The sequence below is a fragment of the Perna viridis genome, chromosome 2 (assembly GCF_037379345.1).
Source record: "Perna viridis isolate PV_CMFRI_1.1 ecotype Kerala chromosome 2, ASM3737934v1, whole genome shotgun sequence".
Taxonomy (NCBI): domain Eukaryota; kingdom Metazoa; phylum Mollusca; class Bivalvia; order Mytilida; family Mytilidae; genus Perna; species Perna viridis.
The window spans coordinates 24,319,152-24,337,072 of NC_142446.1; the positions used below are offsets into that span (position 1 = coordinate 24,319,152).

At 32.3% G+C, this 17,921-nt stretch overlaps 2 protein-coding genes across 3 annotated transcripts; both read right to left on the bottom strand.

Annotated features, from left to right (window-relative positions):
• LOC148624179 (neuronal acetylcholine receptor subunit alpha-3-like) lies at positions 1-3,577 on the bottom strand. Its single transcript, XM_088571158.1, has 2 exons — positions 3,508-3,577; positions 1-1,752 (listed from the first exon to the last, which is right to left on the bottom strand). Exon 2 carries the CDS (start codon positions 1,674-1,676, stop codon positions 417-419), a length of 1,260 nt encoding a protein of 419 aa, XP_088427284.1. The 5' UTR covers positions 1,677-1,752; positions 3,508-3,577; the 3' UTR covers positions 1-416.
• Positions 3,578-8,062: 4,485 nt separating this feature from the next.
• Positions 8,063-17,896, bottom strand: LOC148624180 (uncharacterized). Of its 2 annotated transcripts, XM_088566719.1 has the most exons (6): positions 17,542-17,896; positions 15,098-15,159; positions 14,548-14,656; positions 12,816-12,859; positions 11,536-11,619; positions 8,063-8,979 (listed from the first exon to the last, which is right to left on the bottom strand). In XM_088566719.1, the coding sequence occupies exons 1-6, from the start codon at positions 17,607-17,609 to the stop codon at positions 8,216-8,218; spliced, it is 1,131 nt and encodes a 376-aa protein (XP_088422845.1). In that variant the 5' UTR covers positions 17,610-17,896; the 3' UTR covers positions 8,063-8,215. The 2 variants fall into 2 exon arrangements, with proteins under 2 accessions (XP_088422845.1, XP_088422846.1); XM_088566720.1 differs by lacking the exon at positions 15,098-15,159.
• Between the last annotated feature and the right edge of the window lie 25 nt (positions 17,897-17,921).

Consider the following 17,921-nt stretch of genomic DNA (forward strand, 5'->3'; position numbering starts at 1 on the left):
AACTTACAAAAACCAAAACATTCAATTATTGATGTCTTTATTTTCTCTCAAATGACGGATCAGTAAAACAAAGACGTCTAATAAAAAGACGCATACACTTAGAGAACTAAAAAATATAAATGAACAACCCATGACTATGAGAATTATCATACAAAATATAGTGTAATACTTTTCGCTTGAAAGTTCCATTATTTTACATGTATTATCATTCATATGCTCACCAATAATGTCAGATTGTTTCTGGTTACAGATTACAAACATGTGCCATATACAACTCAGGCGTGTTAATACCGAATCCCTAAATATTTTGTCTACATTTGATTTTGAGTGTATATCTTAGTGGCTATGCAAACTACTTTGTATTTTCCCACAATAAAGTAAAAAAGTTATTCCTAAAAATTGTAGAGGTCTTGGCATCAATAGACCATCATCAGAACATAGATAAGGATTGTCATAGCGATAACTATGGTCAAAGAAATCCAGAACATAATACGATCCATTGCAGCTGTGATGTCAGACCATGACATCAATGCTATTTCATTAACATGTGCAAATCCTTTTGACACATTGTCACCGATAGCTGTTATGTTATGATTTGTGCTTCTGGCTTCACTTCTGTTTCTAGATTCTTGTAAATGTTTACAACGAAAGACAGCTTCTAGCCATCTTGGCACTGGATCTGACCGGAAATGTAACCTCAGTTCAACAGCTGTTACCATAACAACAATAGTACCCATTCCAAGCTGAAATATCAGATAATACGCCAAGATCGATCCTGATGTTTTGGGTAGTGTTGAACTAACAATGGATAAAAATACAGCAAATGAAAGAAAAACGGTTATGGAGTAGCTCATCTTTTCTCCACAATCTACAGGTAACATATATGTAAAGACGTTCAGTATAGCCAACAGGACAACTGGAGCTATGACATTTATCAGATAAAACGTAGGAATTCTCCGAACTGTGAGCGAGAACATAACTCGAGTTTCTGACGACATGTCCACCCTAGATGATGTAGATACGACTTCCCATTCACCATTTCTTTTGAAATTATAGAAGTTAATTCCCTTTGAACCCTTAGTAATATTGACATCAAGTTTACTATAGGACCATACAACAAATACAATGCTGCATGTCTGCTCATCGAATGGAAACTTTTGTATATCAATGTCACATTTAGTTTCAAATATTTCAAACGGAGACCAACGTAATTCACCATCACTTGAAATAATAACTTTTATAAAACTACTACCTAATTCATCTAGTTTCTTAAATCCATTTTGTAGAGAAATATCAGGTTTCCAGATATCGTTCTGTGACACATACAGTGTTCTTAAGCCACCAACATCAGGCGGTGACCAAGTAAGAAATTCATCTGTCCAATAAATGTCCAGAAACCCAGTGGTAACTAATTTTTGAGTAACCGCGTCAATTCCATTTATTGCCACCAGATACATATCTATGTCGACCTGTGTTGGTACCGATTGGTTTTGACTGGGCCGTACGTCTTTGTTGTAACCGTTACCTTTAAATAATGATTCCATTAACGCCTTGGCGTCGTCGCCAGTTTGTGCCATCGATTCACATGTAAGCACAACTATAGCCACAACAAACATAGTTTTCACTTGTCCCTTGTTAAGGAATTGTTTGTTTCTCGTCATATTGAATTTGTACATATTAGTTCTATGTGTGCTTCATTAGAAAAACACGCTGTGGGTTGGTCTGTAACAGCAGTTGAACTCTTTAATGAAACTGAAACGTAATAATGAGCTATTTTAGCGTAAAATTTGAGTTTCAACAGTCATGTCAGCTTGATTTAACTACTTGAATTGGTTCACGAAACAGGTTGAAATAAATGCACCTTTAGTGCATCTGAAATCATGTTCGGGCATTTGAGTTTAATTAGTTTTATTACACTCTATTGATATCATAAAAGAGATGATTATAAAGGCGCTATTCAATTTTAGGACTTTTAATTTAAATGTATGCTAAGCCATGATAATTATGTGAAGTTAAATGAAACTTTAATAATTTACATTAATAAATTATTCATTGTTATCAATAAAGTGTAACAAATATAACTTTTTGTTTAAGGTTGAACAAGAAGCGTTCTTTTAGCAAAGTTGTCAATAAACAATATCAATATAATTCAACTACTAACAGTCAATTTTTATTACTGAATCAAGTACGTCATTTACTGAATACAAAAAAAAAATACCACTCATTAATTTAGCGAATTTGAGTATGCTATACTCACCATCAGATGCCAAGTCCAGAGTAGATGAAAGAGGAAAAGAAAATTATGACATGGTGAACAAATCGGTTATCGTGGTGTAGATGTATACGACCATAAAAATTTTGTAGTGATTACTTAATATTGTAGCAATATGACTCTATCAGCATTAGAAGCAGATACACATGAGGATCTAAATCCAACAGAAAATATTTAAGAAGTACTCAAAACCAAAAATATCGAACTTAGAATACAAACCTATCACTAAAAACTACCAAATGCAATACACGGAATGAATCCTCAATGTTTGAGTCTTTTACATTATGTGATGCCGCAATAAAAAAAAAGACGGAACACCTAGATACGAATGCATATACTTAGTAGAGATTACTAAATTCACCGAAGATTATGGCGTTCTTCTGGAGGTTTCAATCGACAACATGTATGTACAGTATGGTGAACGTTTCTTTTTTTCAACAGACGATGTGCATTTTATTTAGAACAGATTGTACATTGCTAATCAGTGACCTTTTCCTTCATTTTTATAAGGTTGACTTTATACCTTTAATAGAACTATTGAACAGTATTTCATGACAACATAAATTATTATTTCTGTTTCCGATACAAAGACGAAAATACTAGATAAATATGAACAGCTATAATCAGATTAACCAGGAAGATCTGCTGCAACTAGTAGTGAAAGTGTTCAGGAACTTAAGAACGTGTCTGCTATGAAGGATACTCATGTTGTACAATTAATTCCAACCGCGTAAAAACCAAACAAAGACCAAAAACCAAAACAAAAACAAAAACAAAAATCGATGATAAAGGATCTGAATAACAATACACACGCTGTAAGTGAATGAATTATCTGGAACAATTCACTTAGTTTATGGATTCGATTTTTTATGGTACAAATGCTTTTAATTCAGCAGTGAAACAACTAGAGAAACGGTATGTTGATTCCGAGGTTATTGCTATTACAATCATCAAAAAGGCATAAGACTGTCTAGTGACTAATCCAGTTGATTCGAAAGCGCTAGACCAATTTGCCTTATTTCTTATTGAATTTAAGCATGCAGTAAACAGTATTGATGTTATGCAAATACTAAATATTCCGAAAATATGAAACAACTAACGTGTTAATGGCTGTACTATCTCCATGATCGATGGAAGAATATTGAACTTAGAACCAGATCGAACAAGCAAAAAATCAAGTTTGAACATTTTTTGAAGTTTGTGGAAGATGGAGCAAAGAAATTTAAGGAACTTACATATGGAAGTTCTGTAATTGGCACAAGAATGAAACCCAACACAGATAAAAACATTTATCCAGTTGAAGATTCACACACAGAAATTTCTAAATGGCTTTATGTTATGGGGTTTCCAGAGATTAATATAAGTGCTGGTTTGATGATCGGCAAAAATGTATCGGACGCTTACTTACACTTCGAAATTGCAACAGGTCTCAACGTACACAATTGTTAATAGAGCTCAGTTGACTGTAATAATCAGTAATATCGAAGAAAATAATAAACAGGAACGATCAAGCATCCAATCAACTGTGAATAAACCCTAAAAATATCGATAATAAATAAGAGAATTCAGTGGAGGGCTATCGTGTTTTGAACTGAATGAATAACAACATTATCCAAGAACTGCAACATCTGGAGGAAATTCGCAGCATATATGACTATGTAAAGTTTGTAGACGATCGTTTTGCTAAACGTCATGCAGAAACTATACCGGAATCAAAATTAAACAAGGATGAGAGACGAGAGCGATTAATTCCACATCATGGAATGTACCAGAAATCATACAAAATTAGAATGGTGTTCGACTCTTCGACCTTAGAACTATGCGCTACTCCAAGGGCCTGATCTTGCAAATAACTTACTAATACTTCTCATACGATTCAGATAAGAAAAAAAGTGCCTTTCTAAGGAGACATCGAAAAGATGTTTTATCAAGTCAAAGTTACGACAAAGGATAGAAATTTAGTGTGGTTCATATGGTGACCAGACAGAGACTCGAAAAGTACACCAAATGAAAACTACAGGTCATGTTTTGTTGCGCAAAGTAGTCCATCTTGATAAAATGGATCAGTGTAAACCTACAAGTATTTGCATCGATTCGAAAGGGAAATCGCGCAAAAGAGATGAATAAATAAAATTTGTAGTGGATGTCCTGCTGAACGAGCATTTCAACAAAATATTAAACATTATCTGTTGTCAGCTCTAACTATAAACCACTTGGAATTTGCTTTCTGTTTGCAATGCTAGGATGTTCAACATTGCATTTGTGTCTACAAAGATTTGAATTAGATGGCGTTGGAATGGTTGGGGGAGTCAAATGTCTGATTAACAGGACATCAAAGTATATTCGATTGAGGATGATAGAAACAGAATACCATTCTTTTCATCTCGAAAAATCTAGAATTGTGTCGCTGAAAATGGTAACTGTACCGCAAATGGAGCTAACAACGGCATGTACTGCGGTACGCTTGAGTCGAGTGATACTACGCGAAAACAGTTTTAAAATCGTTAAAATATTCTTTTGGACAGATGGTAATACTGTTCTCCGATATTCTTATAACCGTCGTGCCCGATATCAGACATTTGTAGCAAATCATATATCCTTGATTAAAGAACTTACCAACGATGATCAGTGGAATTCTGTAACAACGGCAGCTACTGCGGTATGCCTGAGTCGAGTGATACTGCGTGAAAACATTTTTAAAATCGTTAAAATATTCTTTTGGACAGATAGTAATAATACTGTTCTCCGATATTCTTATAACCGTCGTGCCCAATATCAGACATTTGTAGCAAATCGTATCGCCTTGATTAAAGAACTTACCGCCGATGGTCAGAGGAATTATGGAAGAACACCCCCCCCCAAAAAAAAAATACAACGAAAAAACAAAACAAAACAAGTTTGCGGGGTATGATTATTGCAAAGTTTGACCAACATCCAGATTTGATTTCTGGTCCTGGCTTTTTCTTTTTATCGGAAACTGAGTGGTCTAAGGAGAAAAAATACTACGTATGTGAATTTGGAAGAAGATTTAGACATCAAAATAATCTTCAATGTAACAACAAAAGACACAACTGATGTCGTGGTTGATCAACCATTTGTTCTAATTACAACCCATTGAAAAGGATCGTTTCCTTGATTTAATGTTCAAAGAAAATCTAAGGCGAATGCCAGTAAACAAAAAGGGACAAGGAAATATATTTCCAACGAAAATGTTAATTGAATTAGGACATCACAACATCGTTCTAACGATTCTAAGCATTTGATTAAGACACACCGACTTAGTCTTCAATATATTAGGAACGCAGAGGATAGATACACTTATTTACTTTGAAAAAAAGTTGGATTTTGGATATTTAAGTTGGATTCATTTATGTTTATTTTCAATTAATATGTTGTTACCAAAATTGTCACCACTATTCTGTTTCATTATAGGTAGAACTTTTGGGTTAAAAGGACATTTTTGAAAGAATGTCATATTGACAAAATTCAGAGAGAAATATTGGATCGAAGGAGCAACTAGCACGAACAAGAGTGTTGTTTCGAAATACGTAGTTCCGAACGTATGTCGAAAATATCAAGCTCCAGTGATGTGACAAAAGATTCAGATTTACTTCGAACCTCTTAAGGTCAAACAAATGCAGTGTTCTCTGAAGCGTTACAGGAGAGTTATTTGAGGATGCGAGTGGTATGTTTGAAGATCTAAAATTCTTACAATATACAGACTTTTGCAATCAGGGGATTCATTAAACAACTTCTTCAACTTAAAAAAAAGAACGCTACCTCCAGGTACTTCTGTGAAAACAGACTACTATGTTAGAACAATTGGTGTCAAGTTCAATACTTAGCCGACCTAATCTGGCATTGCTGGGATAGAGAGTTCTTAGTATCATTGGTTCAGAAGCGAATTAAACTGAGTGGAAAAAATCTGAACGAAATCTGAAAATTGGAGATCTTGTTCTTATAGTTTACAATAATCCAAGACATTCTTGGACGCTGGTAGAACAAAGGCGGCCATAATGGACAACATTGGCAAAGTCCGAATAGCTAAATGGAAAATAGCTACTAGTGTGTTACAACGCTCTGTTTCGAAAGTAAGTTTGATTTTAGAATCAGATATTGACGGATACATTGTGTGTTAATATCGACATTAGGGATGTACTCTATAATATAGTATTAATGTATGACCTTTTCCATATTGGACCTGTAAGAAGCCCGAGGTAATAATAATGGCCAAGGATGACTGTAATGGACCGAGGCAACGCCAAGGGCCATTACAGTCATCCAACGCCATTATTAATACCAAAGTCATGTTACATGGCCAATATGGAAAAGGCCATGCATTGATATATTTATTAACCAAATATATTGCAGGACATAGTTAGAATCTATTATCAATGCATGATTTCATATTCATTAAAAATAGATCCATATCCAGTTGAATCAAATGTTTATGAAAATAAATCATGAAGGTTATGTAGTCTTTTCCAATAATCCTCCAAAAAATCGTAAATTTATAGACTAATTCAAGATTAAACATACCTAGTAATTCATATGGAGAAATTGCGATCACCAAAAATGAATATTCGCGAGCTAATTAATCAAGTGACCAGACGCTCGGTACCCGACATATAAAAAACCATGACTTTTCAGATATCCATAATTTACGGAATATTTGGTTTGTTCCCGTCATCGTTCTTAGGTATATTGACACTGTCCTAGTATCACCCGGGAATTTAAAAAAAACCAACAAATAATTTGCCATTTTTTTACGTAAAAACAATGTTTTTAAGTGCATTTTGATCTGGAATAAAGCTATTTTCAAATGTCGTGGGAACCCTTTTGATAGAGCGCACAAGGTAGATCTAGGTGAGAAAAAGAGAAAAGCAATGTACTTTGAACATTAATTTCAACACTTGGATTCGTATAAAACAAGGAGATTTGGCTGCATATTTCGTCTTCGAAAATCACTGAAACACGAAAGTCGCCTTTTTCCTAAGCATTTCTGCATAGAAAAGTATGTGCTCCCGCTTCGAGATTTCTTTTTTGTTGCCTTTTCAATACCCCCCTCGAATTAAATTTAAAGCTCAAGACTAAATATATATAATAATTCAATATACTTAGACCCAGTACCATCTTTCAGCAACTTTAAATATCCTAATCTAATTAATTAATCTAATTGAATTATTAGGTCACTCTTAATTAAAGTTGTCACTTATTTTTAAGAAGTGTACGCCATTTTGATTTAGTTCATAATAATAATAATGTTGTAATACTTTTTGATTTTGAAAATAACTTTGGTCTTCTTTAAAAGTTAGAATAATTTGATCTGATAAACCCAATTAAGGGACAGTTATGTAACGACCAAAGTCACTATCTTCATTTGGCCAGAATCAACACTTATATTAACTCTTAAATTATGGTATAATTTCAAAGTACTGTTAGCGATGTATATTGTTCCCTTTTGAGAATTTAGTCAGAATTCGATGGTTAACCAATTTGTCGATCTTTTCTTCAATTGTATTTCATCTAATAAAATAATCTGACCTTTGACTCCAAGGTTTAAAAGCCAGGTGGATTATAGATTCTTACAGTGAATATTGAACTTAAATGAAGTAAAAACTAAACCGCTAAAACAGAAGGATTTTCACAGATGTACTGACTACCATTCTGATTCTTAATCGTATTGCCCATCAGAACCTAAATAAAAACAGTTGAGCTTTTTTGATTCTATCTTTAATCGTAACAGATAAAACGATCGCCAAATGATGAATTAAGAGATCAAAATTGAGGTGTTGTTTTCATTTATTAGAAAACATGGAAGAATGAAAAAAATGTTAAGATTAAACAAATATGAAATGCATTTATGTTCTGCAAGTTGGTGAGTTATGAAATTCTCTGCACAGCAGAGACTTGCTGTATAAATCAAAATATTCTTGGCCTTAGTTATTCTTGAAAACTCGATGAACTGCTTTTATCACCCCTGGTATTTGATTCGGTGAAATTTTTATTGTGACCAGCAGTTTTGTGTTTGAAGCCTTGATGAAAAGACTTTAGATTTGGATATTCTATTCCTTCTCTAGTGGACTTATATTCGTGAATATCACTCGTATCTGTTATGACGGGTTGATAGGGATTAAGATAATCATCTTTCTTTTCTTCGCTAGTAAAGTTGCAATCTTGGACGTCAATTTTTTCTGTTACACCGACGGGTTGATCGGGATTCAGAAACTCGTCGTCGTTGTTGACTTTGCTAGAACCATTATATACGTGAACAATTTTCTCCTTCATAAGCGGCTGATATGGATGCAAATATTCGTCCTTCTTTGTGTCGGTAGTAGTTTTGTACTCGTGTGCGTCTGTTGACTCTTTCAAGATAGGTTGATATGGATTAAGGTAGGCACTGATCTCAGTGTGCTTGCTTAAATCTCCATTATTACTGCTGTCTGATATCTTCTCCCTAATATGGTTATCAGTCCCTACTGTATCAGGTACTTGTGGATGGCACATAATTATATTTTCTCTGAAGTTATCCTCATTGATTTCGTGGTATCCATATACGGGAACACTATCAACATAAGCCGCCATTTCAACATTAGATTTTCTAGCAAGTGCATTATTTCTGCATCGAGATCTCAGACAGTTGATGATCACACATATTAAAACCACAAAAGTCAATATACAAACAGCTGCTGTCGGATATATGTAATCTATAAAAGAAACGTACTTCAACGTGTAAAATGCAACATTTCGTTTTATTTTGTTGTTTTGAAAATTTGACTTATAATAAAATATAAAATTATAACTTTAAAGTTTATGGTAATAATAAAATACAATTCATTTATACAATGTCGTAGCAGACAACAGCTTCAAACGTTTCATGCTGAAATTTGTATACACTTGTCGTAGCTTAAGTTCGAAATTAACGAATTCCTTGAATCCTACGTGACATTAGTATGTTAATGTGCCACGTAAATGTCATTGCTTTTTCTTTTTCTTTTTATTTTTATTTGCAGGAAGACCATGTTTTACTTAGACATTTTATGATATGTTTCCACAAACACTTTACGACAAACGTGATGACTATTCATTCAGAATTGTCAACTTTCCTTTCATCTGTGGCAACATCCTTTCGGCACCTGCGTATGGAGTGTTCATATCACAACTCATACGTTATGTCAGAGCTTGCCGAAACTATGCATACTTTTTTTTTATCGCGCTAGAACTCTAACAAATAAGCTTCTGGAACAGGGCTATGCTGCTAAGATTGAAGTCATTACTATAGAAGTTTTATGGTCGTCATCATGAACTCGTGGATCGTTATGGTGTATCCATCTGTACCATGAAAACTGATTTATTCAACGGGTCATATTTTTCCTTTCCTCGTTTGTCTACCCCGAACTTGACTTTTTATGAGCAACTCAGCGGGTGTTTCTAGAAAAGCAGAGGACGCTTACCCTACCCGTGCACCTGGTCCATGCTCCCAGTTTTTAGTGGAGTCCGAGTTGTTCATTTACTTTTGTTACTTTGTATGTATGATTTTAGTTACTTTGTGTTCTTTGTTGTGTATGTCTGTTTTCCATGTCTGGTCTTTGTCTCTGGATTACATTCTTTTGATTACCACTATAACCTTGGTTCCCTTAATTACTTTTTCTTTTAATCATGTTTGACGTGTTTTATTGATACTTTCGTTTGAGTGAACTAAATGTACTTATCAGTTGCTTTTGAATATAAAAAAAAAAAAAAGTTCTTTCAAAACAGATACAGTTTGTTGTCTTTTGTCCTTTTTGTGAAAGTGTTTGTATTTTGTTTAGATCTCAAATGTTAAATCCTAATTCAACTGATTTTTATATTTCGTTGTATTGTTGTATAAATGTCCATTGTTAGGGGAGGGATGAGCGCTCACAAAATGTTTAAACACGCCACATACATTATGTATCTATCCTAAACCAGGAACCTGCACTCCAGTGGTTGTCATTGTTTTTTTTTCCGTCGTTACTCTTTTCACATTTTTTTCTATTAGATTAGGTTGATTTTCGTCTTTTATGAATTGTTTCATTTCATTTATTTTGGGGTCGTTTACAGCTGAATTTATGGTATTGGGTTTGCCAGTCACTGAATACCGTATTGTGACGTGTAGAAGTTTCGTAGCTCATTACTTTACTTTTGGTGGATGACTGTCTCCTATTTTTATACTGTTTCCAACGTAAATTGGAGAATGGCTTAAACGTTTTTCGTAATATGAAATCCCTTGTAATGCGTTTTCTCTAAGTTTTTTTTTTATATTGTAATTAAAAAAAATCAAGTTTGTAAAATTAAATCACATTTTGTATCAGAGTGCCTGATTATTACGCTCTAGCACATAATACTTAAATGACATAAATTACATACAAATGTAAGAGGTTACACTTCAACGATTGACTAATTGAAAGTGTTTGTTGAAGTCCTTATCTCGAGTATTAAATCATTATGATATTTCAATTTAGTATGGACAAAGATTTAATGTAATGACAAAAGTTTACTTTGGTCAAAAGATTGTTCTATAAAAACAAGTAGATCATATCCAATATTTTTTGTCTATAGAATATTTATATTTTCCCAAATATCATGTTGGATGAGTAGTTTTTATACATGTAATAATAATTAAAAACATGGACTACCGAACTAGGTTTCGTGTAAATGAGTTTTAATGTTTAATGATTTTTAAAATAAAAAAAAAATACAGATTGTAGGGAATTTTCCCTGTTTTGAGAGCATCAGATTTTTTACATGTTATTTTAAAAAAAAACTAATATGATTTTAACGTCCTTGCCTGCCATTTCGAGTTTCGCAGGGATTAAAAAGTCAATTGAATTAAATTTCATTTAGAGTGATATTTTCCAAGATCTAATAAGAGGCTTTTTAGAATAAATGGTCGTATTTTATTTTTACATACAAATATAGTTTTATGGTCCATGCTCCCAGTTTTTAGTGGATTCCGAGTTTCTCATTTACTTTTGTTACTTTGTACGTATGATTTTAGTTACTTTATGTTCTTAGTTGTGTGTGTCTGTTTTCCATGTCTGGTCTTTGTCCCGGGATTACATTCTTTTGATTACCGCTATAACATTGGTTCCCTTGATTACTCTTACATCATCAATTCTTTTGGAGTAAATTTGGAGAGTTAAGTCTTTACATCATATTAAATTGCATTTTCTTATAATTCAAATACAAGTTTATTCACAAAGACTTGAGTATGAATAGTTTTTCATAATCAAAGATACAACCTTTTGTAGAGTCTGCTGCTGATGACGACGGTGGTCTACTTGTCGTCCCATAAGGTAAACTCGAACTTAATGGTTGTTGTTTCTCTACAAAGTATTGAATCAAAATTTCAAAAGCATCAAACACGTTAGAGAAGGTAAAGACACTTTCGGAAGTAATATGTTACACAAGCACCGTCAAGAACACGAGTTCGATCTGAGCACCGGCATACTTTACCTAAAAGTAGGTATCATTGAACTCGATGGAGCCTCTTGAAGTCATTCCTCCGTTTTTGGTCTGGGCAACAAATTTCGTAATTTTAGTTTGATTTTCCCTTCTAAATAATTAAAGTAATTCCAAATTCAATTATTTTAACTCAACAGCATTTTCTATAAACATTTTTTTGTTGTTGTGGGTTTCATAAAACAAAATCAAATTGACAATAACCTGAATCCAATCTTTTTTTCAAGCAATTTGATTGGTCTAAATTTTAGAAAATATTTTTTTTTATGAAACCTGGCCTGGTATGTGTATATTCTGTCTCAAGAAGTTCTATAGGACACACACACACACACACACACACACACATACACACATAGTGTATTTGATGCATGGATTGAAGATAATTATTTGTTCTTTTGTGGTAATGATTTGCTATTAAAATATAGGATTAATAAATTATGGAAACTTTTGTTAACTAGTATATGCACAAGTCTTTATCTATCAAGTAACGTTTAAGCTACCGTATCTACACGATAAAATGAGTTTACATTTTTTCTTCTTGTTTGGCGGGAACACAGATTGATTTTGTCTTGATCGTCACACATTTTGTCAGCGAAACTCTTTTAACACCAGAATTTCATGAAACATGAGAGGCAGTTAGAGCGCCATATGTAGTTACAAGTGCATATTATCAGGAATCGGGACGGAAAATGAACAATTGTAAGGCAAAAGAGAACTTTTAATAAATGTACAATTTATAAAAATATGGTAGCACTACCAAAATCATTTAATATATCATAATTTACTTAATTCCTTATTTTATCTTATTTACGTACTAGTCTTAGTGAATAGACGGGAAACTGTAGGCATAGCAAGTTTGAACAGCTTGAGAAAGAGTAATCAAGGAAACCTAGATTCCAGCGGAAACCGTAAGAACGCAATCCAGGGAGAACATATGTCTTTAAAGGTGTTTTTATTTGTGTGGATCTTTTTGGGTTACTATACCGAAAGAGGATACGTCCAAATAAATGACACGAAACCAGCAATGTAATACAATAGAATAAATAGAAAAAAATCTTACCATCTGAATTGTATGGTTTGCAACCACCATCAATCTTGTTACATCTACAATTTGTCAGTACCATGAATTAAACACGGCATATTTCATTTTATAGACCACTACTGGCCAGTATTGCCATACAGTATACGTTTAAAGTAATATAAAATGTCAGATTATAGCTATCTGATAACCAATATATTTTTCTGGTGTTTAACAAATCAAATAAATAAAATAAAATTGAACCGTTGTAAATGCGATTGGCTGTGAACATTTGAACTATGTTTCCCGGCCAGTAATACATATGCATGCAATGAACTCAGTTTTCGAACTCATTTGTCGGAAACACTTGTTGCCCTAAAATACCCAATCAATCAATCACAGGGTTTATTGCAAATCAAATTATATATTGCAAAACACATTTACAACAAGTATTGGTTTCGGACAGGCATTACAAAATGCTTAAGTTTTCAATTTAAAAGGGCCTATAGAGGGTATACGGCTTTATCATATGTCAATGGAAAGATGTCAATGTAGTTTTTATCAAAGTGAAAAACGGTAAGGTTAATATAGCCATATATATTGTTCTCTAGGCCCACTTAAGTTCTAAAGTCCTTAGCTGTCCGCTGCAATTAAACAGATAGAGACAAGTTAAGCGGGAGTGCAATGGAAAATAATGACAAAGTATATTCTTGCACTTGATAGCAAATGGACTGCATAAAAAAATTAATAGAAATGGACTGATTAAGCGAAGTAACAAGAAGCATTATATAAATTTGCAAAATGATAATGATAAATAAAACGGCAAAAGTTTTAATATATGAAAATTATATATGACAATGCCCACTGGTCGAGCAATAATAATAATTAATAAATGAATAAATAAATAGATAAATAAAAAAGTAATGAAAATAAAAACAAAAAATATAAATGAAATAGATAATGTTAATTTCAATTAACCACCATATAAAAATCTTGATCTTGTCTTTCCCGGTTTATGTTAGGTATTATTTTATCATATTATTTTTTATTTTTAGTATTTATTTTCCTGCATTCCATGCTGTAAAAATTTGTAACAAACATGTAAGAACTACCATAAATTAAATCTTATAGTTTTCTATAAAACAATCTATTATATTGTGAATGTTTGATTGGCGTAAGAAATTAGAAAATTAGAAAAAATAACTAAAATTATATAATGAAAATATGCCAACTAACATGTACAAAACATATATGTCTAAATGATGTCTTTTACAAATTTGATCTGAAATATTTCATGTCTAGTTCAGTTACTAACTGCATCGCTGCAAATATTTTTTGGCCTGTTTGTAAAAGTAACATCTTTGTAGAAATTGTTTGAAAAGCTACAAAATATACCTAAAACAGTTAAGTATATGGTTCATTAGGTTCAAACTGCCCTACTGTAATTCGTTCTCGATGTTATGTGGTATTAAGGTGTCTTTGTGTCATTATATTACTTGTTATTTTGATTTTGAAGAATTGTCATCATTTTGTGTCCGTGGACATTTTATTACTTTGTTGTCGGGTCTTTCAGAGCCTATTTTAATTTGTGTTTACACTTATTGAAGACCTTTTAGTGATCTCTGAAAGTATTTTGTCTTTAGATTATACGCCGGTATGTTTTTTTGTTAGTTTCCTATTTCTTTGGATATTTTCTCGTTTGACAGCTTGTGGTGCTCATATTTATTTTATGACGAATGCTTTTTGATCAGAACGTATAACTGTTTAATTGTACCTTTCGTTTGAGTTACATTTGCACTCCTCTGAGCAGAATAAACCAAAGAAACCATCTGTACATGGATTGCATGGTCCACCAGAACTAGACGTTGTTCCTTTTGGACACGCTATAGAAAGTAAAACGTTTAACTATAAATGATAATGTAGCACAAAATACTTGAAAGTTGCCGAATTGCAACACCGACTCTTCTTCCTTTAATGTCGGTATGCATTGAGACGTTTTTGTGATGATAGATAAAAAATCTTGTGAACAGAAATTCTTTCGCAATAGTTATTCATGATATAAAAAATAAATATGTGTTTGAAAAGATTCAAAAGCCACAATTTACCAATATCACACCCGAATAAAGACCGAAAATTAAAATCATGAACAATTTGAAAAATATCGGGTCAGTTTGAACGAGGAAATATGTTTCGCCTGTTTAATGACTTCAAATTGTACTTCCTCAATTTTGACCCTGTGTACAAATATTTAAGTTTGTATCATTATAAAATATTTCCTTCTTTTCCATCTCACAATTTTTTGAATGTAAATATATTTAACATACCCAAACACTGTCCTTCTTGTTGGAAGTAATCATCGCAACACCGGATTACGTTATCTGTACCGCTGATATAAACGAAAAAAAAAAAAAAAAATAAAAAAATAAAAAACCAAAATTTTATTGTGAAAGGCAAACAAAATGCGTGATATTTATTAATGGACAGCAAAGTTGAAGTGAACCATTTAAAAAAAATGTAAATTAAAAAAAAAAAAAAAAAAAAAAATACTGATTGCTACCTTTCTAATGAAAATTGCCTTGAAATGATTTTTTTTTATTATTAATTTTTGAAATCTTTAATACAATCCATTGCAGTAAACTAGCCGTGGATAGTAATTTAAATTACATTTAATTTCTACGTAATTTCGGACATTTACTGTTTCTTACAATGAATTTAGGCCCTTGTTGTTATAGACAATCTCTTTAATCTTATTTATCACTTACATCATTTATCAATTATATTAGTTGACTTTTTTTTTATTAATTGCAAAATTGCTCGATCTTAAAACTGGGCGAAAACTGAAAAAAAACCTTGCTTATTGCTAAACGAGAAAAGATGTGGTGAATATGTCAGAGACAACAACCCCACCGGGATAAAAATGTCAGCCCAAGATATGTGTGCTTTACAGTAATCTTGGTAATGACGACTTTTGATTTATCAAGTACATGTTTTTATTCAAGAAAACTTGGAATTTTGATTTGTTTTCGAAAATTTTACTTTTTGAATTTTGTCATTCATTTTACCTGAATCATCATTTAAGGGATTCAAAAATGACCTTGGACATTTTCCCTGAGATTTTAACCACTATTAGGGTTAATACCAAAACATATTTACGTTTGAGATCTGTAAAAAAAACATTAAGTGTTACTAGAAATGCAAATTTTTGACGTCAGTTGGTTGAAAATTACAAAAGTAAGTAACAAAAACCGTTAAAAACGCATTTTTGATATATTACTCTAAATTGGACACACATAATGGTACTGTATACAAGGTAAATTACTGTCTGTAATTTAAACAATGTCTTCTAGTGTTAGTGTTTTTAACTCTTATTTTACAAATGAAATAGGTTTAATGCAAGGTGAAGTATTGTCTCGCCTATATTTTCTCGTTGTATGTAAATGATTGTGAGATGGCATTAAACATAGTGAATCTATCCCTGGTCCCCTAGGGTATTCACCAACCTAGTAGTCAGACTTGTCTGACCCCGAATAATATCATATTTTATCTAGTCTATTTATGAAATCTTGCAGTATTCCTAATTCAAAAATACGTAAAACACTGAGGCTACATTCCTTGCATTGCATATGGTAAAACCTCTCGGGGATAGGCTTTGAGTACTTCTTGTATACAACTGATATTTTGATTATGATCTTCCTACATATTTAATTTCAATGCTGCTGATGAGTGGTTACTCTTTGAAACACGCGTACAACATATCAAAATTTACAATATATGAAACTGGTATTTTTTTTTAAATTTTCAAGTTAAATAGTTAAACCTATTTTTTCTTATGTATGCTGATAATATCATTATTTTTTTCAGAGGCTGTCTGTGATCTGCTAAATATGTTGAAGACCTTATTTGTATATACCTCCCAATGGTCACTTAGTGATAATATATCAGAAGCAAAAATTGTTGTTTTTAAGACTGGTGGTAATATTCATTTCATGAAAATGAAAAATGTTTTTACAATAACCAGGAAATACATATTGTACATAAGTTTAATTATCTTGGTGTGTTGTTATGTTATAATGAAAAAATAATATAATGTATTCCACCACTGTCAGTACAGGGTTAGAAGGCTGAATTTGCCATTCATCGAACGACTAAGGATTTGTAATTGAATTGTGTTACTTTATTGTCACTCTTTGACACTTATTTAAATAATATTCTGTACTATGAGTGTAAATTTTTGGCACAACAGTTGAGTAGTATAAGGCTACAGCAGTTGAGTGAAACATTTGCAAGAATATTTTGAAATTAAAAAAGCTTCAAAATTTCGAGTTAAATCAAAACTTTGAAGTAAAAAATCGTATTGTCGAATCATCATTATAGCATTTTTTTTTCAAAAGTCGAAAGATGTTTCAATAGGTCAAAATTTGTCTATTAGAAAACATTGGTATAAATTATCCCTAATACGTGTCCAAAGGAATTTTGTTTTGCTTTAACATTATTTGTTTGTCTTTTGAGTAGAATCTTTATAAATATCTGACAGGATGTGATTCATGCGTGTCAAAACCAAATTACCAGATTTAGTTTTTCAATCGGTCGTTGCACTGTTGAGATGAAAGTTATATGAATTACACATGAAATTGGAAGATTTATCATTCTGTATTTATCTTACGTCGGAGATGAACATATGATTTTTTTTTAATATTCAGGTTTGCATGCACAAAGTACTATTGCGTAAAAATTGGGGAAAAAATTTATTGATTCATACAAAACTCACCATTTATGATCATCTTCGTGCTGAACTCCTTTGGTCGCCAATGGCAATAGAAAACACAAAACCAGCATGTTACTCCCCTTTTTATTGTGAAGACTCGTTTGGATCTTTCAGATTTAGCACTTCAGGAAATAATTGTTATTTATTTTATTAGTTGAAACAATAAAGAGGATATTGAACTTTAGTCACTTGAATATAAAAAAAGTGATATTATCAACAGTGCGAGTTAAAATATATAGGCACATTTTCCTGTATTGATTTGTATCACAGAAACTTGAGGTCATGGGTTTTTAAATGTACATTTTTAATGTAGGTTTATATAAGTTTGTTCTCCCCTTCCTGGTTCCACTAACTTCACAGTTATTTTTAGATAGACATGCACA